General features: G+C 41.0%; 2 protein-coding genes across 2 annotated transcripts in view; one reads left to right on the forward strand and one right to left on the reverse strand.

Moving 5' to 3' along the window:
* The window catches only part of cdk10 (cyclin dependent kinase 10), a 192800-nt gene that overhangs the window by 55724 nt on the left and 115626 nt on the right, over positions 1-21450 (reverse strand). The window lies entirely within an intron of this gene.
* Positions 19215-21450, forward strand: part of spire2 (spire-type actin nucleation factor 2) — a 39591-nt gene continuing 37355 nt past the window's right edge. The window contains exon 1 of the mRNA XM_085778297.1: positions 19215-19668. Coding sequence (XP_085634423.1) covers positions 19371-19668 — 298 coding nt within the window. The 5' untranslated portion in view covers positions 19215-19370. The remainder of the gene's footprint in view (positions 19669-21450) is intronic.

A 21450-nucleotide genomic window follows, 5' to 3' on the forward strand; every position in this document is an offset into this window, starting at 1 on the left:
ATTCTGCAACAGCGTTCAGTTGCTATCAGCAGTCACACCATTTCCATTCTTGGAAATGCTTTTTCTAGTTAGTGTGACTGCTGAAGCAGTCACACTATTGTTCTTCTGTTTGGCCATTTTCTTCCGCCTTTTTACGGTCTTCTTCTAGTCCTTCATACTTTGTGCTATTTCAACAATTCATATATCAAAACGTGCAGCTTCTTTTGAACTTTATCGGCATTACTTTTCTCTTTTTAACTATTTATACTTTTTCAAATATTTAACTTTTTCTGATTTTTTTCAGCTTTATAATGTGTGTGTATTGCGTCTAACGAGCAGAGCCAGAGTGGTGTCAGAGTGGAGAGAGGCAAAAAAACATTCTAGAGTTTTTCTGGCTAAACTGTCAGCATGGCCACAAATTAAACTCTAGACAAATTATTTTCTCCAGTTTTGTAGCCACACTTGTCTTCTGGCTAAAATTCTGGTCAAAAATGCAAAGAGACTTAGATAATAATTTTAAATATTTTTTAAATGCAGCCAGGGAGCTCTCTGCTCTCATTAAGCTCAATGCATTTTTTTCACATCAGCAGGAGAAGGAGCTCAACTTTGTAACTTGCTGTTAAGTGCTTTTTAATTCATTTTAATTCACCAAAAAATAGTCACAGGTCACAAAAAAGTCCTCTTCTTACTTGGTGTGGCTAATCTATATTAATTTATTTTTGTTTTAAGCATCATTGAAAAATCTCACATTCATCAAAGTCTCAACCTCTCTTCTTAACAACTCCTCAGTAGTGTAGGGGTTAGGGTAACTGCCTGCCAACCCTAAGGTCACTGGTTCGAATCCAAGGGAAGAACTCTTGTTATGTTATGTTGAATTCTGCTCTCCTCCCCCGCCTTCAATTGGTTACAGGTGTTTGTTATCTCCTTGATTACTCGTACCAGTTTGCAGCACATCATCACATTACAATGAATGACAACAGTCTTGAAAGCAGTGTGCTCTCTGTAGCCGAGTGGCAGAGTAAAGGTTTAGTGATCATATGGTCATGGGTTCGATTCCTGCCTCAGTCATTTCACATCATTGCTTGACTTTTGATTCCAATTATTCAGCTGTCATTGGACAGTCTTTGATTCCTCATAGTATAAAGCTCATTGTAACTCAGGTTCTCTGTGGCCATATGGTTAGTGTGTTAGGTGTTGTGCTATTTCAACAATTCATATATCAAAACGTGCAGCTTTTTTTGAACTTTATCGGCGTTACTTTTCTCTTTTTAACTATTTATACTTTTTAAAATATTTAACTTTTTCTGCAAATTAAACTCTAGACAAATTATTTTCTCCAGTTTTGTAGCCACACTTGTCTTCTGGCTAAAATTCTGGTCAAAAATGCAAAGAGACTTAGATAATAATTTAAAATATTTTTTAAATGCAGCCAGGGAGCTCTCTGCTCTCATTCAGCCCAATGCTGAGAATTCTCCACAACTCTGTCTGAAACATGCTTATGTCTGTGCTCTCTGTGGCGAAGTGGCAGAGTAAAGGTTTATTGATCATGAGGTCATGGGTTCGATTCCTTACTTTTTTTTTTAAGCAGAAGCCAGTGATCCTCTTATCAAAGGTTTTCTTTACCCCTCACATACTGTCTCTGTCTGTAGCCTAGTGGTTAGCTTGCTGGTCTGGAGACCTGAAGGTTGCTGGTTCAATTCTTGCCTCAACAACAATTATAGTGAATTATTTTCCCAGTTGTCCTCTGTTGACTTCTGATAACTTGCTTCATGTTGAAACTGCTGCTCTCAGCCTGAAATTCACAGAAATTTTCATTCTAAGTCATTCAAGCTTGACTCTCAAGCTTTCTTGATGTTGACAGTGTGCAGATCATTAACAGACAACAGTCTCTGCAACTGTGTGTGCACCGTGGCCTAGAGGCAGAGTGGAAGTCTAATGACCATGAGGTTGTGGGTTCAATTCCGACCTTGGTCAAACATTTGTATGGTGATCACTGCTTGCACCATTTGCTAATTCTGCAACAGCGTTCAGTTGCTATCAGCAGTCACACCATTTCCATTCTTGGAAATGCTTTTTCTAGTTATTTTTCCACTTCCGGCCAACTTTCGGTTCGCTACTAGTCCTGCAACTCAAAGAGTTGCAGGACAAATTATATATCAAAATGTGCGTCCTGATCGGGATCGGTGTGCTATTACTTTTCTCAACAGTGTACGAATTATTCGCGACGTAAGTCGCGATTTACTGCGCAAAAATTTTGCATGTAAGTCAATGGGACGGACGGAAAAAAAAGACCGGAAAAGACCAATCATTGGAGTTTAACAAAAGTCTACTGCTCAGGCATACTTTCACCTAGAGACTCCATTTAAACTTTAAACAGTAGACACAAGTCTTGTGTATTGTCGCATTACTCCACGTTTTGATACGTCATATAGTTTTTGATCAATCCCTGATCAATGACCATGATCATTTTTGGAGAAATTATGAGTTTATAATGGGTGTGTATTGCATAGAATGTTCGTGTCAGAGTGCGTGACATCATCGGTTAGAGTGGGAGAGAGTGAAGAAACATTCAGTATTTTTTCTGGATAAATTGCCACCACGGCCACAATTTACACTCTACAGACATAATTTTTTCAGAATTTGTAAGACAAACTTGTTATCTCTCATGTCATGTGCTCAAAATATCAGAGAGACTTACAGAACTTACAGAATCAGCCTCTGAGTGCGGCCACGTCTGTCTCTGCTCCTCATTGAGTCCAATACAAATATTTTCTGAGAGGAGCAGAACGGCCTGATGTTTTAAAACTGCCAGCGTCGCCAAAATATTTACTGTAGAAACACCAAATCGTACCGAAATTTTCAGTAAGTCCTTAGAGCAACGTTGATCTGTGTTTTGTTCTGATAGGAGTTACCGTTTTGTCATGCTAAGCCTAATTGTGAGACCGGTTTAGAGGCAGAAAATGGCTCTTTTTCTCCACGTTTCTGTCTGTCTCAGCCTGCGGGGGCCCCTATCGCCGTGGTAACCTCTTTGATCCTCAGGCCAGAGCTCGTTAACTTCATAAACAATCCACCTGGCGCTCGTTTAAATGTTTATAAACACAGACACAGCTAAATCAGACTGACACAGGATGCAGCTACTAACTAACTATGTGACAAGTCAGTCACACACACACACACAGACTCTAGAGCCAGCTTCATGTGATTACAGTCACACACACACACACACACACACACACACAGACTCTAGAGCCAGCTTCATGTGATTACAGTCACACACACACACACACACAAACACACACACACACACCTTCATGTGATTAAAACACAGTTAACGTGCAACAGAATTTAAACTTAAACCATGATTTAATCTGGTTTTAAAGTTAAACCTTGTTGGTGTCACACACACACACACAGACACACACACCTACACACACACACACACACACACACACACACACACAGGTAACCTAATGTGGTTACAGCTCCTCCATATCAGTGCTTATAGAAAGATGATCATGTGTCTGTCTGATCAGCTCTGTCTTGACCTTAAGATCGTGGGTTTGATTCCCATGTTGACAGAGATGGCACAACCCGCAGTAGCTCCCGTGGCCCATTCAAAATTTCCCGAGAGGAAATTTTCTAGTTATTATTATTATTATTATTATAGAATATATTATTATTAGTGTATCTCAAAAAAACTGGATTTTTACACCTATTTTGAATTTTACTCGAACACAAATACAAATAGAAATACTTCCCCCCCCTCAACAAATACAAATTCCGGATGCTTTGCACACCCCTAATTGCTAGTATTAGTGCATACTACTAAAATATTGATTGAGAATCGCATATAAGACCCAAATGACACGTTAAATAATAGGCCTACTGATAGCAATATACAGCACTTAAATGCAATTTTTACTTGCTTGGCTGGTAAATTATCTGCCTGGCTGGTAAAAAAAATTCACTTACCAGCCTGAAAAAGTTAGTTTTGGACCCTGATTGGAAGCTTAGTCTTTTGGCGATCTAAGGTGGGCTCAGGTCAATTATATCTTTTCGAGAGAGTTTTCAATCCAGCCATGAAGTGCAGAGTTTTTTCAGGAACGTCGTAGCATAGGTAAATCCACCGTGATAACTACGTGATAGTGATTAAAAATTGCATTTTGTGATTAAAATTGAGATTCAATTTCCGTTCTTTGGAACACCCCCACATTTAAAATCACTGCTCCACCCCTGGTTAAGACTACACATCGTAACATCCTATGTGTTAGATAAAGTTATCCACCGCTTCGTATTGATTTTTCGCCGGCTTCGTTGTAAACAAACCCACATGGCCAGACGGGGAGAGGAGGGGAGGGGCGGGGGGGACAGCGACAGCGGAAAAGCGACCAGACTTGCATAGTTTGTTCATTTTAAAACATTTATTTATTTAAATGTGGTGATATCTGATGACCCGCGGCCACCGGTGACGACTCTCTGACCAATCAGCGGTCCGCAATGTTTACACGTCACATTTTAGTACCGCTTCAGCCGTTTTGGAACCGCGGCTGAGCAGGTACTAAAAAAATAGTACCGGGTACCAGATTCCAGGTACTTTTACGTAATGGAAACGCGTCGAGTCGAGCCGGTACCATGTAGTGGAAACGCGGCTTTAGATTTGCTGACAGCAAGTTGTGCCCTGAAGCCTCTGTATTGTAGAAACCAACCATCACCTGATGCTCTGAACTACACATCATGTCTTGGCTCAAGAGCCAAGACACATGGCTCTGTGTAGCAGTCTTAAAAAATAATTTTCAAGGCCACACATGGAAATAATTCAGTTTGAAACACAACAAGTGAGATGACGAAGAGGCTTTATTTAAAACAAAAATCAACAGCACTCATGACTGAGTAGTTCTCCACTTTATCTGACTAGCTCGTGAATCATGTGGGCTCTTTTTGGTGATAGCTACACAATTAGTCTACTTGCCAAAAATGAGTACCCGGAAATGTTGAGTACCCCAATGTTTTATGTTAGAAATATATAGTATGGGTCTCCAGTATTCAGAAACTGCCGGATGCTAACTTATATATATTGGGCAATTAGCACAATTGACATAATTAGCATAAATTAGCATAGTTTCCTATATGGGCAATATTTCAGCAAAATTGACTTGGCTGATCTGGGCAATATTGGAGTGGTTTTAGGGGTTATTGATGATGCTGAATCCATTTCTGACATTTTCAAAATTCAAAATGGCTGTCTAAACCGGAAGGGACCAGATTGAAATCCATCAAAATCGGCCCACTGGCGGTTAAAATCTGGTCACTACCGGTTTAGACAGCCATTTTGAATTTTGAAAATGTCAGAAATGGATTCAGCATCATCAATAACCCCTAAAACCACTCCAATATTGCCCAGATCAGCCAAGTCAATTTTGCGGAAATATTGCCCATATAGGAAACTATGGTAATTTATGCTAATTATGTCAATTGTGCTAATTGCCCAATATATATAAGTTAGCATCCGACAGTTTCTGAATACTGGGGACCCATACTATATATTTCTAACATAAAACTTTGGGGTACTCAACATTTCCGGGTTCACAATGGGGCCCTATGGGCTGGCAAGTAGACTAAATCCCATGTACAAAGTGAATCTGGGGCTGGGTTTTGCACAGTGCAATCTTTCTGGTGGTGACAGTCACATTAGGGGAGGTAAGTTTACTTATAGCTTAATGTTGAACCAGCAGAGCCACACTTTGAATAACAGTAAATTATCTTTGGCTTCCACCTCTGCCTCCTTGTTTCTGTATTTTCTATCTGTTGAGCCTCTCTCCTCCCTTCACTCAAGTGCCTGGTGAATATCAATACATGGTCTTGGACTGCCATCTAGTGACCAGTCTTTGTAAGTGTAACAAAGTCATAGGTACAAAAGGGAGGAGACTATTGAGACCTGTAATCTCCACCTGTACGCAACTCCATCACCTACGGCTCATCTATTGTCTTCTCTGGGTTGGGGCTGCCCCTGTGCTGCTGAGTTTTGCCTTTGTTGGAATTTGATTATTTCTCAATTTCTGTTTTATTATTAAATCCTTGAGATGTTCTGGATTTATTTTTGTCTTGAGTGATGTTGCTCACATTATCTTTATTTTTCTATTGGGTTGGGATTAATTGCATTGGTGGATTTTATTATCTGAAGACTGAATATGAAATTTGTGTGCAGTGAAGTTTTTAGGGTTGTTTTGTAACCAGTAATAATTGAGAAATTATTAATTAAATGTTTTGCCTGTGTATTTTCTTGAATGTCTTCTAAGCACCAATACTCTTCCACTGGAGGTGACAAATCAAAAGCTATGGCTGAATAGGTTGAAGCTCCACCTCAAGATGAAGGTTAAGCTAATCTGTTTTGATCATCTATCTATTTATTTATAATTGTTACAGTTTAAACCACAATCAAAACATGATGGTTTTTTATAAAATGTGTGATCTTGGTAAGGATAGCTTTTTTCCCCCCTTTTTTTTGAAAAATTATCTTTATCTTTAAATGAACAGACGGACAAGGAAAAACATAAAATCCAGAGTCCCCCGGTAACACTTTACAATAAGGTACACAAAATTAGAGTAGTTAATGAGTAACTAATGAGTAGTTAGTGAGGAATTGAGCTACACAAAATTACAGTAGTTACTGAGGAACTAAGCTACACAAAATTACAGTAGTTACTGAGGAACTACTGATTAATTAACTATTAGTTAATGGTCAGTTCTTCAGGAACCCCTGATCAAATTTCAGAGGAGTAGTTACTGAGGAACTAATGAGTAATTAGTTAGGGAAATGAGATACACAAAATTAGAGTAGTTACTGAGGAACTAATGATTAACTAACTATTAGTTAATGGTCAGTTCTTCAGGAACCCCTGATCAAATTTCAGAGGAGTAGTTAATGAGGAACTAATGAGGAACTATTAATGATCAGTTCTTCATTAACTCATGATCAAATTTCATAGAAAGTTAATCACAACTTGATGACTAGTGAACTAGTTACTTCATCAGTACAGAATCATTACTCAATAACATGTCCAGTAGTTAACCTTTATGACCTAAAGTGACACATAATGAGTGGTTTTTCATTTCTTCATCTTCATCTTTACATTAGTAGTTCCTTAAAAAAATCACAGACAGCAGGATTCTTGAGAAGATTTTATTCATTCATTTCAGACCACATACACATCAATATGACCATCCATGTTGCCTTTGAAATAAATATGATAGTTTGTCACATGAGTAGTAGTTATTTACTATGAAACAAATTTGGAATGAATGAGGAACTCACTATTAGTTAATGGTGAGTTCTTCAGTAACTCCTAATCAAATTACTGGGGAACTAACTATTACTTAATCATTAGTTACCCTTTTTGTGTACCTTAAGGTAAAGTGAGACATCAAAATGAGTAGGTAATGAGTACTGAATCATTACTGAATCATTAGTCACCCTTTTTGTGTACCTTATAGTAAAGTGAGACATCAAAATGACTAGGTAATGAGTACTGAATAATTACTGAATCATTAGTTACTATTTTTGTGTAAGGTACACAAACATTACAGTAGTTACTGATGAACTAATGAGGAACCAAAATAATCATTTGCCTCCATGTGCACCAAAATGACATAGAATGTAAAACAACAACAACAACAACAAAAACCTTTGTAGCTTACTTGCTTAAAAAAAAAAAGTCTTTTGTCTTTTATTTTGGAAGATCTTCAATTCCGGTGGCTCACCTGTGCAGCTTTACTGTGAGGAGCAGTGAATTCATTTGACGACGATGAGAGAAGTAATGGACAGAGCAAGGAAGAGCAGAAGCTCCCATCTTGACTATATCAGAGACGTTCTATATCTCGAGGATGAGGATGTGACCGTACAGTATAAGTACATTTTAATGGTATCTCTCTCTTTTTTTTTTAATATATACAAATTCGGTAAGATTGCTCCTCAAATTTACTGTAAGATAACTTTGTCCAAAGTGAATTTAGCCCTCTAAAACCGACCGTAGTTTGGTTAACCGAACGTTACATTGATGCTACGCTTGCACATGTTTTACAAAACATTAAATAACTTATGAACCGTTTACGATAGAGACGAGCTGTGAACAGCATCTGAATCGGGGGGTTATCCGCTTTCCGAGGGTCCTTGAATGGTGCCTCTACGACAACACGTGACACTGGAAGAGAAGCTAAACCGAGCATAGCATTGATGCTGAGGTTGCACATTTTTGACAAAATATTAAATAACTTATGAACCGTATATGATAGAGACGAGTTGTGAACAGCATCTGAATCACTGGATTTTTCGAATGGTGCCTCTATGACAACAAGGGACGATATGCGTCATGTAACCACATGGTAAGGGAACAGAGCTAAACCGAGCTAGCATCAATGCAACACTTGAGCATACTTTCATAGAGGCACCATTCAAGGACCCTCGGAAAACAAAGAATCCCGCGATTCAGATGCAGTTAACAGGTTATTTAATGTTTTGTACAACGTGTACAAGTGTAGCATCGATGCTACATTCTGTTAACCGACCATAGCATCGATGCTATGCTAGGTTTTAGAAGGCTACATTCACTTTGGAGAAAGTTAGCATAGTAAAATTTGAGGAGTCATCTTACACATCTTCCAAAAAAAAAAAAAAAGACAGATACCATTAAAATATCACTGTACGGTCACACCCTCGTCCTCGAGATATCGTCGAAATGGGATTTTCCTTCTCTTGCTTTTCCCTGCATGGTCCATTGCTTCTCTTGTGGCATGGTCCATTGCTTCTCTTGTGTCAAGTGAATTCACTGCTCCTCACAGTAAAGGTGCACAGGAAATGATGATCTCGTTTCCAAAATAAAAGACAAATGACACTTTGTAAATGACCTTTAATATGATAAGAACATTACTTAATTTGTTGTTTTTATGTTTATTTATTTAGTTTCTGAACATTAGTCAAGGTCAGGGCTTTATTTCTTATATATTAAGCAGACGTTATATTCAGTGCTTTTATTTTGAAAGCGCCTCGCCGAGACCTCATAAACTTCCGGTGCTACGGATTTTACCGGCAGTGTGTCTGCAAGGCCAGAGTGTCTTCAATGCTAAAAGTGTGCCTAACTTACATGAAACGCCCTAGCACCTGGCTAATAAGGGACACAAGGTTTGTTTTTGTTACCTTTTCATGCTATATTTATGTCCGGCTCGAGTTTGGTCGCCGTTGATAGTCTCATGTATGGAACATGTTGTGGTTAGCGGTAGCTATTAGCATTGGCAGCTCGGCTTAGTTAGCTTAGTTTAGCTTAACTTCAATGTATTGAAGTGAGATGGAGCTAAGCTAACTCGTTGATTGTTTTATTAATGCAACAGGACGTATTTTGTCTGTTTGATGTGAGGTCTGGTAAGGTTAAAAACAGTTGATTGGATTAAAAACAAACGGTTAAAAATATTTATTTCATGGTAATACAGCACTCCATTTGGATATTGTCTTTTGATTAAAATAGATAAAAAGGGAGTCAACTTACATGATTGTTTATGTGATAAAAGCAGTTAAAAATAATTTCATTTATGTAAAAGGAAAGGTAACTGTATTTTCTTCTTCTCATAGCTCTTACGGTGTGTCTGCAACTGAATACGGTCCATGGAATGAAGGAATGTGAACCATCAGTTTCATCATTTGTGACCATCATTTAGCTGGGGACGCTACACACTTGTTATTTTTTATTAGGCTATTATTAAAACAAGAAAGCTACAAAGGTTTTTCTTTTCTTTTCTTTCTCTTTTTTTTTTTTACATTCTATCATATTTTCTTGTGTGTGGACATTCAAAAAAATGTTATTTTGGTGTACCTGTGCAGGTAAAATCTTATTTTGGTGCCTGTGAAGACAAAAGTTATTTTGGTGCACATAGAGGCAAATGATTATTTTGGTTCTTCATTATTTCATCAGTAACTACTGTAATGTTTGTGTACCTTACACAAAAATAGTGACTAATGACTAGGTAATGATTCAGTACTTATTACCTACTCATATTGATGTCTCACTTTACTATAAGGTACACAAAAAGAGTAACTAATGATTCAGTAATGATTCAGTACTCATTACCTACTCATTTTGATGTCTCACTTTACTATAAGGTACACAAAAAGGGTAACTAATGATTCAGTACTCATTATACCTACTCAATTTGATGTCTCACTTTACTATAAGGTACACAAAAAGGGTAACTAATGATTCAGTAATGATTCAGTACTCATTACCTACTCATTTTGATGTCTCACTTTACCTTAAGGTACACAAAAAGGGTAACTAATGATTAAGTAATGATTCAGTACTCATTACCTACTCATTTTGATGTCTCACTTTACCTTAAGGTACACAAAAAGGGTAACTAATGATTCAGTAATGATTCAGTACTCATTACCTACTCATTTTGATGTCTCACTTTACCTTAAGGTACACAAAAAGGGTAACTAATGATTCAGTAATGATTCAGTACTCATTACCTACTCATTTTGATGTCTCACTTTACCTTAAGGTACACAAAAAGGGTAACTAATGATTAAGTAATAGTTAGTTCCTCAGTAATTTGATTAGGAGTTACTGAAGAACTCACCATTAACTAATAGTGAGTTCCTCATTCATTCCAAATTTGTTTCATAGTAAATAACTACTCTAAATTTTGTGCACCTCAAACAACTTTACTGTGAACCACGGTGTGATCAGTATACAGTACTACACAGCCCCATGATACATTCATTTAGCCTACCAAACATGTGACAAACTATCATATTTATTTCAAAGGCAACATGGATGGTCATATTGATGTGTATGTGGTCTGAAATTAATGAATAAAATCTTCTCAAGAATCCTGCTGTCTGTGATTTTTTTAAGGAACTACTAATGTAAAGATGAAGTTGAAGAAATGAAAAACCACTCATTATGTGTCACTTTAGGTCATAAAGGTTAACTACTGGACATGTTATTGAGTAATGATTCTGTACTGATGAAGTAACTAGTTCACTAATCATCAAGTTGTGATTAACTTTCTATGAAATTTGATCATGAGTTAATGAAGAACTGATCATTAATAGTTCCTCATTAGTTCCTCATTAACTACTCCTCTGAAATTTGATCAGGGGTTCCTGAAGAACTGACCATTAACTAATAGTTAGTTAATCATTAGTTCCTCAGTAACTACTCTAATTTTGTGTATCTCATTTCCCTAACTAATTACTCATTAGTTCCTCAGTAACTACTCCTCTGAAATTTGATCAGGGGTTCCTGAAGAACTGACCATTAACTAATAGTTAATTAATCAGTAGTTCCTCAGTAACTACTGTAATTTTGTGTAGCTTAGTTCCTCAGTAACTACTGTAATTTTGTGTAGCTCAATTCCTCACTAACTACTCATTAGTTCCTCATTAGTTCTTCATTAGTTACTCATTAACTACTCTAATTTTGTGTACCTTATTGTAAAGTGTTACCGAGTCCCCCATTTGGGGGACTTGAAGACATGCATAACAATAACAGAGCCCCCAGTGCACTGATTATGAAAGAATATGGTCATATTATGTCAAATTAAACAGCAGAAGCTGGGCTACAACATGTAAAAACCATGACCCAAACACAGCCCAAACACTACTCAAACAAACACCAGTCGCCACATTTCTGGCTCGTATACTACTGTATTATGCAAAACACATCAGCGACCTCTCATCTGAACGTAAATATTGGGGCGTTCCCCAACAACCGCGGCTAACACAGCAGCTAGCAGCAGCACGGCAGAGGGAGAAGCCAACAACCAGCAAAGTCGAGCAAAAACAGACGCTGCGTGGCCAAAACATGGTCGTACATTTGCTCTTACCTTTGCTGTTTTGTCGTGAAAAGGTTGTGTTATGGGTAAATCCCAAGGGGGCAGTTGTGGGTCTGAGAAGTGAAGCTCACTTCCGCGTTCAAAAAACTGCAATCCCCTCGGATTCCTCTGGGGGCTGGTGTCAGAAGGGAGCATTCTCCATAGACCCCCATGTTAAAATCGCCGACTTTACATCCTCAGTAAACATGTTAAAAGCCTGGTGTCAGAACGTTTTTTCGTCTCAATCGATAGTTTCTACCCCCGCACACACTCTGAGGGGGGTGAATTTTTTTTTAACTCTACCATTTTACTGTTATTAGGTTAAAATTCTGGCCAATTAGGGCGCGGAAACGTTGAGTGACAGGTCCGAGCAGCTCCGGAGACAGGCTGCTTCGAGGCCAGTGGGCGGGTTCTCGGCCGGCCAATCCAACATGGCGCTGTTCAGGCCGCCATATTTGAGTCACAAAAACGACTCCCCAAAACCAATGGGTGACGTCACGGACGCTACGTCCATTCTTTTTACAGTCTATGTCCAGCAGCCTCCCCCCCAGAGCTCTGAGCTCCAAAGAGCTTTAGCACTGGGAAAGATGACGGTGACGGCACCGGCACCGGTAGCGGCAACGACGACGGCAACGGTGCCGACGGGGCTGTTGCCGTCGTGGTCATCATTGCCGGTAACGTTACCGTCGCCGCCGTTGGTACCGTGCCGTTGCCGGGAGCTTTAGAACTTTCTCCAGAGCTCCGGCGAGCTGTGGAGAGGAGGGGAGGGGACGGGAGAGGGGGAGGTGTTGGGGGCTTGCCGGCCGTGCAGCCCCCAACACAGGGTGCTGTGTGTGGGTGAGAGGAGCAGGAGACTGGGCTGACTGGGCAACGGCAACAAATTCACATGATGCTACTCTGCTTTTCTGGGGACGACACAAGTAGCAGAAAATTCTCTACCAGAGTAGGCTACCAGTACCAGTAACATTTGCTTTGTTTTAACAGGAGGGCTCCAGACTAACATTTTTCACTAGGAGCACAGTGGCCCCGAACTTAAAATTTTAGGAGAGCAAGGAAATTTAGGGGAACACACTTGTAAATTGATTTGCAGGGCAAGTATTCACAATACTCACACACATTGACCTGCCACCTGTAATTACAAACATCAGATTTTTTGAGTCTCCCCTCTCCATGTTTCACCAGCGTTACAAAACAAAAGACAGGCAAATTCACTGGTTGCACAAGTAGATGAAAAATTTACTTGCACAGTCCCAAAATTTTGGTGCATTTAGGGGCAGTCTGGAGCCCTGTTTAACAGTGAAACACAATAATCAATAGTGTTATTTAAAAAATACTTTGTATGAGTGTTTATTTTGCACAATTAACATATGTTATAGGCATATTTAATTTGAATGTTTAATTTTGGCCCGCGACCCTCCACCCCGATTAGTTTTTGGCCCTTCACTGAGAAGAATTTGGGCACTCCTGCTCTATTCCAACATTATTATTGGGCAGCTAATGCACGAGCACTTGTGTATTGGCAGCAAGCTTATAGGACAGAACCTAATGCTACTACCCCATCATGACTTGCCATAGAACAGGACAGTACGTTTACATGACACTTGAAAAAACCGAATTATTGCCTTAAAGCTTCAGTTGGTAACAATTATTCAGTCATATTTGCTGGAACTGTCACTATATTCTGATGGTCAGACATTAAATGAGTAATTTAGGACAAAATCCAACTCCTCTGGCTCCACCTACAGCCTGTAATCGTATTTGCCAAAATCCACCGCGACCGACGATTCTCCACCAGTCAGGTAGAGGGAGCAGGAGGAGCAGCCAATCGCCGCTCCTACACGTCGTGCTATGGATACGGTACATCTTCTGTGGGTGCGTTTATGGCTACTTTGTGTGTGTCTGTGTGTGTGTGGGGCGCTTGGCAGAGGTTCATAAAGGGACCTGACGGAGTATTGTCTTGAAATTTCCGACCAAGTCGCGGAGTTTACTTTCACTTTCGTCAATTTACCAACTGGAGCTTTAATCCGACTATAACTGGACAACTGTGCATGTAAACACCTTAGTCCGACTGAAATCGGAGTTGAGAACTCCGATTAAGACACCCAGATAATGCGATTGGAATTCGATTTTCTCCGTCATGTATACACCTTAGTCAGAGTATAACTGGACAATGCATGTGCGCATGCTCCACAACAGTAGAGATGGCACCAAGTGGAGCAGAGAAGCCACCCAAAACCGGCAAAGTAAAGAAAAAAACCCAACATCAGCGCCGAGTCAATGAATTTCACACAGCGCGACCAGCAAGAGTGTTTTTTTAAAAAGAAAGAGAGAGAGAGAGAGAGAGAGAGAGAGAGAGAGAGAGAGAGAGAGAGAAAGGAAGCCCGTATCCTATTCTCCGCGCATCCAGCCCAGACTGGCGCGTCTGGTCGGCAACTGCAGTTGAGAATTTATTATTTAGCTACTAAGTTGTTTATATTCAGTTTTTTAGGAGGTGACAGAAAAGTCAACAGGACAGGGGGGCGTATTAACCCGCTGAAATGACGGGTGACGCCGCATGAGGGGGCGGACCCCGTCATTATTCGGTTTTCTCAGTTGCATGTATATTGAGACAAGGACAGAAGTCCGACTTGACGCCAAAATCGAATTTTGAGCATAGCTTGATTAAGCTCTGCATGTAAACGTACTGACTGGTACCTCCCTCCCAGCACTACTCAATACAACAAAGAGAAGTCCTGGACCATTTAAAGGGATTGGATTTATAGTAGAACATTCATTAAAGGTGTGGTACCAGATTAAAAAAAACATTCAATTTAACAAACACTTCTATTTTTGCCCCCATTTGTCACAATCATGCATTTCGCCCCTCTCAGTCAGATTCAGTTTTTTCTTTCTGGAAAGGGAAAGGCCTGGTTACTCTGAAAGATTTGTATATTGACAATATTTTTGCTTCATTTGACCAACTTAAAAGAAAATTTGATTTGCAATCATCTCATTTTTTCAGGTACCTGCAAGTCAGGAACTATACTAGAGCAAACATTTTAAACTTTGAAACTTATAACTCACCAGATGAAGTCTACTCTCTTGTAACAAAGGAACCTGAGACCAAAAAGCTGGTGTCCATGTTTGTAAATGTGTTTGCAGCTCAAACTGCTCCAAGTACACAACACCTGAGAGAGTGCTGGGAGAGGGATATAGGTACCACCATCTCGGAAGATGCATGGCGTAAATGTCTTCGTAGCATATATACATGTTCAATTAATTCAAGACACCAGCTAATACAATATAATATAGACTCCATTATTCACGTGTTAAACTGCATTCATTCTTTGCATCCACTTCACCATTATGTGTAAAATGTAAACAGGCTGATGGTACACTGGCACACATGTTCTGGTTTTGCAACAAACTTGGTAGATTTTGGCATGAAGTTTTCCATTTTTACTCTGAGGTTTACAGATATGATCTCATGCCAGACCCAGAGACAGGCATCCTTGGCTGGTCTCACCAGCTTGATACTCTTACTCACTGGAAGGCTCTGTCAATAGCCTACAGTATGGGATGGTTATTGCGAAGAAAATTATTCTTAAAGTCTGGAACAAAGAAACATCCCCATGTTTTGAAGCCTGGCTCACTGAGTTCTCAAATACTTAATATAGGAAAAAATTCGATTTGAGTTATTAGGAAAATCAGACAGATTCCATCAGATATGGCAACCATTTCTTGATCACATCACACAGCGGAGAGGACCCTCATGACACCTCGATATCCTGATTATGTTTGAACATTTATTTGTCTATAATCTATATGAATAAGTATAACTTTATACAGTCACGGATGGCCATAGAAATTGTTATACTGTACAGTACAGCTTTCACCCTTTTTCTTTTTTCTTCTATCTTTCCTTTTTTTTCTCTAACCTGCTTTGGGGGAAGGGGGTGGGAAGGAAGGGGTAATTGTTTGGGTTGTTATGTACCTGGTTTTGAAAATGAATAAATAAAGTACTTGAAAAAAAAAACAAAAATAAACAAGACATTGTGAAAAAACAATCAAACAACAAATAATTTGTATAACGTTAGCTCCCCCAGTGGACTTAGTTACAGGCCATTTGGAGAATGGAAGGAGTTCCACTGCACACAATGTGGTCACTTTAATATGGATGTATTGTTTTTTTAAAAGTTAAGCAACGCGTTTCGCCCAGTGGGCTTCATCAGGCTTAAGGCAAGGCAAGGCAAGGCAAGGCAATTTTATTTGTATAGCCCGTTTTTACAAACAGTTTGTCTCAAAGGGCTTTACATGGCATCGTAACAACATCCTCTGTCCTTAGACCCTCACATCGACTGAGGAAAAACTCCATGGAAACCCTTTTAACAGGGAAAAGTCGGAGAAACCTCAGGGTGAGCAACAGAGGAGGGATCCCTCACCCAGGACGGACAGACGTGCAATAGATGTTGTTACAGACAAGAAAACAGAGCCTGCTAAACAGTTAGCAAGTGACCCTAATCAATGTGAAAGATGCAAAACACATAGCTATCTGTTTTAATCGCCTGTTGTCTTCCTGTCAAATTGTAGTTTGTATGAGGAGCCTGTTGACAGTATCAGTGCCTTCCAGATGGTCGGTTTATTCTTATATTTATCTGTAAATTTATGCAGCTGAAACTTAAATGAATGCAATACATATTTAAAGGTATGTTGTTCAATTCAATTCAAAATTTATGTATATTGCACTTTATAACATCTGGACAGATAATCAAAGTGCTTTACATGGGTTAAATATACAAAATAAGAAAACAAAATAACAAGCAACAATAAAACAAACATTAAAACATATTCATTATCTTTTTAATTTTCTGCACTAGGGTCCTGGGTAAGATGGAGCCACATAAACCCACGAATTCAGCGCCTGCTGGCCCCCCTCCCCCGGCCAGTCTGCCGCTGAAAGTCCCGCTAGGATTCAGAGAAGCACAGTACAGAAGCACAGAATGTGTTGCCGCCGCCGTTATTACCGGTACCGGTGCCGTCGACACAGCCGCTTCCAGCTGCAGCTGCAGCCTGAGCGGGGTCGCTCTGCACACTGCACAGCCACACCGCGGCCCTGCGGAGCTACAGACCCCGGTCTTCCTGCTCCTCTCCCCCAGACACAGCGCCTTGTGCTGCAGGCCGCGCGGCGAGCAGCCTCCCTCTAGCTCTGGAGCTTTCCACGGCGCTGCCTATACCGGCGGTCGCCGCGGTCCCGTTGCCTCCACCAATTAGGCTACCGATAATTACGGCGACGACGGCAACTGGCACCGCCGATTACCGGCAGCTGGTGCACAGCGGCAACGAGACCGCAGGTAGGCTACTGGCGCCGCCGCAAAGCTCCAGAGCTGGAGGGAGACTGCACAGGGCGCTGTGTCTGGAGGAGAGATAAAGAAAAGATAAACGGGGGTCACGCCGGGGCCACACCGGACACGTCACGAAAATCGCGCGCAAACCGCGGCCCTCCTGTTCACATCAGAGCTTATTTCTCTGCGCCGGTCGACAAGTGCTTCTGCCCCTCAGCTGTGTGTGTGTGTTAGACTTTAACAATAAGGTGAAAACCAGCACATGCCTCCTCAGGGGTGTTTCTTGGACCTGGAAACATTGGGGGCTGAGCCCATAATATAGCGCCATAATACATAACAGTCCAATTGTCAACGTACAGTTGTGCAGTGTGTGCCAGTGTAGGTGTGTATGTGTAAGTGTGTGTGCAGGTGTTGTGTATATGTGTACAGTAAAGTCTGGTCTAGTCTGTTCTTCAAGTCTTGTGTGTCTCTAGCATGTCCACGCTGCTTGTGGAAACAATGTTCGGGGACAGCTGGGTAAAAGGAGGGTATGGCACATGGATTTAGGGGTAATGGGAGAGGAGACATGAGCAAACATCTAGGTTTGCACCTGGTCCCCAAGACTGGTATGATGGTTGTCCAAGAGGGTCATATGACATTTCTCGAGGTCTCTGTGATCGCGCTGACCTCCTCACAGGTTGCACTTCCTCCTCGGACAGTTCCATTGCAGGCTCATCATTGTCCCCCTGCTCTCTTGAATCAGCCTCCTCCGCAGTGTCATCAGTTCTGAGTTCTCCTTGCACTTCCTGAGCTGGTGGTGGAGCAGCTGCCAGCTGGTCTGGTGTCTGCACTGGATCTGGGACAGTGACAGGATCATGTTGTTGTTGTTCTTGAGCCATATCTGTTACCTGTCTCAGTGGTTGAAACTCTGGAGCTACGGGTCTGAGCTCATCTGGTGGGTTAGACTGAAGACTTGCAGGTCTGACTCTCCTCCTGCTATACACTGGAATTGTTCGAGGGCAATATGTGTATTCCTCTTCTTCCTCAGAGTGTTCAGACTCCTGCTCAACTGTCTCTCCGTTGTTTCTGTAACAGTCTGTCTGTCTTTGTCTCTTTCTAGGTGCGGACTGACTCAGTGGATACATAGAATTGATTTGTCTACATTTAGACAAATGACTGGATCTTTGAATGTGCAAATTTATCAATTAAACTTTATTGTCATTGTCATATAGTTATTCATGTCAATGAGATGTCGTTAAGAATCTTAAGTAGACTACTGGCAATATGTATTTAAAACTCAAACTCCTTCGTCCTACCACATTCAGAAGGATAAACCACACAAACTTGGAGGAGGTAGCCTACAAAATGAAATAGCTGGAACTGCAGATGCAGTTTTTTTTTCTTTTTTTCTTGTGCCTGACTTTTTTCTTTTTTGGCTGGCTTTTTTTTTTTCTTGGCTGGTCCTAATACTCCTCCGCAGAGCGATTGCTCCCCTTGTGATGGCCATGTAGGCTATGTCATGGATGAAATTGTACCAGTTTCTACCCTTTTCATGTTTTCAGGCTACTTCACATGGTGGGCTGGCGACACATGGTAAGTGGGCCACCTGCTGGACCCTCAACTACAGCCTTCTGTCGGTTGGGTCATTATAATAGATCCAACAATAGCCTCCTCTCCACTGAAGACTGGTGGGACAGTCCTGCCGTGAGGACAGTGTCCGTCTCTCTCCTGTTGGTTGATGTTTTCCCGCAGATCCTGTCTGTATGTCTTTCACTTGCTGACATGGCAACAAGCTTCAAGTCAAGTCAAGTCAAGCGGGGGAACCACGATCGGAAGTGAGGTGAATTTTCAAAATAAAACTTCACAAGGGCAACTGAAAGAGAAACTGTGTATGAGCTATAGAGCATTTATTTTGGGCTGGAGCAGCTGAAAACCCGATATTCAATTTTCATCAAAAGCAAATAAAACAAAAGGCTGCAACCACAGACTGTAAAAAAAAAAAAAAAAAAAAAAGGCTGTAACGTGTGGGTTACGTTTTTAATTTTATACCGGATGTTGTGCGTTTGCCCAGGCTAACTTGACACTGTTGTGGTAACGAGGTGCAGCTGCGGTACTGGACTAGCTTAAGAAGCGGACAGCCAGGACACCGGGCCGAACAGGAGGCAGCACATCATAAATGGCCCCACCGCCTACGGAGTGAAGAATGGGCTCCAGGCCATCGCAGCCATGGCTAGATCCACCAACAGAAGCGCCAAGGACGGGGACTCACGGGTAACCGCTCCCACGGAGCGCGGAGAGGCGCGGGACCTGGCGGAGCCCCGGGAACTGTCTCTGGAGGAGGTGCTGAAGTCCTACGAGCAGCCCATCAACGAGGAGCAGGCATGGGCGGTGTGCTACCAGTGCTGCAGCGGGCTGAGGGTGCCCCGCCCGCCGGCCGGGACAGTCCGCCGGGTGAAGGACCCGTCGTCCATCCTCCTCCACCGGGACGGAACCGTGTCTCTACAGCAGGAGCCGCGAGGAGACGGTAGGACACTGACCGGTCACCGGCCGCTGTTGTCCACAACTTCCCGCCGCCCTGTGGCTCTCAGCAGCACTAACGCCAAACTCACGTCTGCAAAAGTAAAAACATAACAAAATGTCCGTGCTGTGCAAAGTAAGCCTGGGCTTACCGTTTGGTGTGATGTTAGATTTAAAATTATTTTCATACTTTTTAATTCGGCATGAAGTAATAACCATAAATCAAAACTTTCCCTAGTAAAATTTAGACTTTTTCCAACTGCACCACCATCTTCCTCCAGGAAAGCTTTCCACCATAGGAACAGTGGGATCATGTGTTCATGAAGCCTACATGATTGATTATTATTATTATTTTTATCATATCGGTGCAGAATTCAAGAATATTTTAGGCTAGTGTCATAAATTACCATGATTTTTTATTTTACCATCGCAGGCCTTAAATGAATAACATCACTGTAATGTATTTGAATCAGGCACGGACTTTGGTTGAGTAGGACACCGTGTTCATGGTTCATAGAGAGAACCGGAGGCATCGACGCTCCCGTCCCGTCTCAAACAGCAGCATATTCCTGACTAATCGCTCTTCTTCTGGATAGATTGACAACCTTGAGCTTGCGTCGCACAAACACACTCTCAATGTGGACAGCTGTGTCGGTATGTTGTTGCACTCCCGGTGCCAACAAGGATGACTCTTATTATGCCGGTAAATAGTTAATTATTCATAAAGCACAGCTTCACCCTAGTATTCCCTCTCGCAAAGACTGTTTTTGAGACTTCAAAGGGTGGCTGGAAGCCCCAAGGATCCTATGCAGTCTTCTTTTCTCCCCCATATTTAGCCTCCTGCATAATATCCTACTAATGCCTTACTGAAGGCTGGGCCAAAGAGACTGTTACAAGAGTAAAAAAAAAAAAAAGTATTAAAAACATCTAAACTACACAACTAAACCCCAAAATAAAATATGAACCATGACAACATAGATAATAAATTAAGACCTAAATATATCTGTGTGGGCTGGCAGCTGGAAGGAGAGATAACTTAAAATTGAGCATAATCAAAAACACCCCAGATCGCATGTTTAAATAGTCTCCATTTCTCCCCCTTATTGCAAAAAATACAATAACAGTCAAATATGTGTAGATGTGGATATACAGTAGTTGCTATTTGTAGTAGCCAAAGCATTTGAATAATTACTCACTGACAAGAGGCCAGAGACTGACAAATCGACATCAAAAGTGAGAAAGTGAGACCTGTGTAGAGAAGCAGGAATGTGAGTGATCAGATACCTGTTGTCCTGGCTCTGTTGACTCAGTAACAAGCCGTCACAACAACCAGACGAGTGAATACCTCTGTGCTTAGTTACAGCTGTGTAGCGCCAGTTAAGGAATCTTAAGGAGAAGTTCACAGTTAATATCCAGGCAACAATGAAGTTACGTTAGCAACGGGCTTCATTCTTAAAACATGTAATAATTTGAAAAGCCATGCTTTGTTTAAGTTGAATTTGAGGAACTCTCCCCTCACGGACCGTTAAGATCTGTTAAGATCTACTCTGAAGTCCTATGCTGTTAACAGCTGTGGTCACTTAAAGCAATACTTACCTTTCTGGAACTTTTGCACATTTCTTTGTCTAAGTTAAAATGCTATTAATAATCTGATGATACATTAAAATGTAAGAGAAACCCAACAGGGTTAAAAACTCATCATTTTTTCATTCTCATATAATTCTGAGAAAAGTCTGACCAATAATATTATTCGGTCCGATTAATAAGATTTGACGAGCGACCGAACCTA

Source organism: Trachurus japonicus, chromosome 6 (assembly GCF_045865225.1).
Source record: "Trachurus japonicus isolate A0001 chromosome 6, Traja_1.0".
NCBI classification, from domain to species: Eukaryota; Metazoa; Chordata; class Actinopteri; order Carangiformes; family Carangidae; genus Trachurus; species Trachurus japonicus.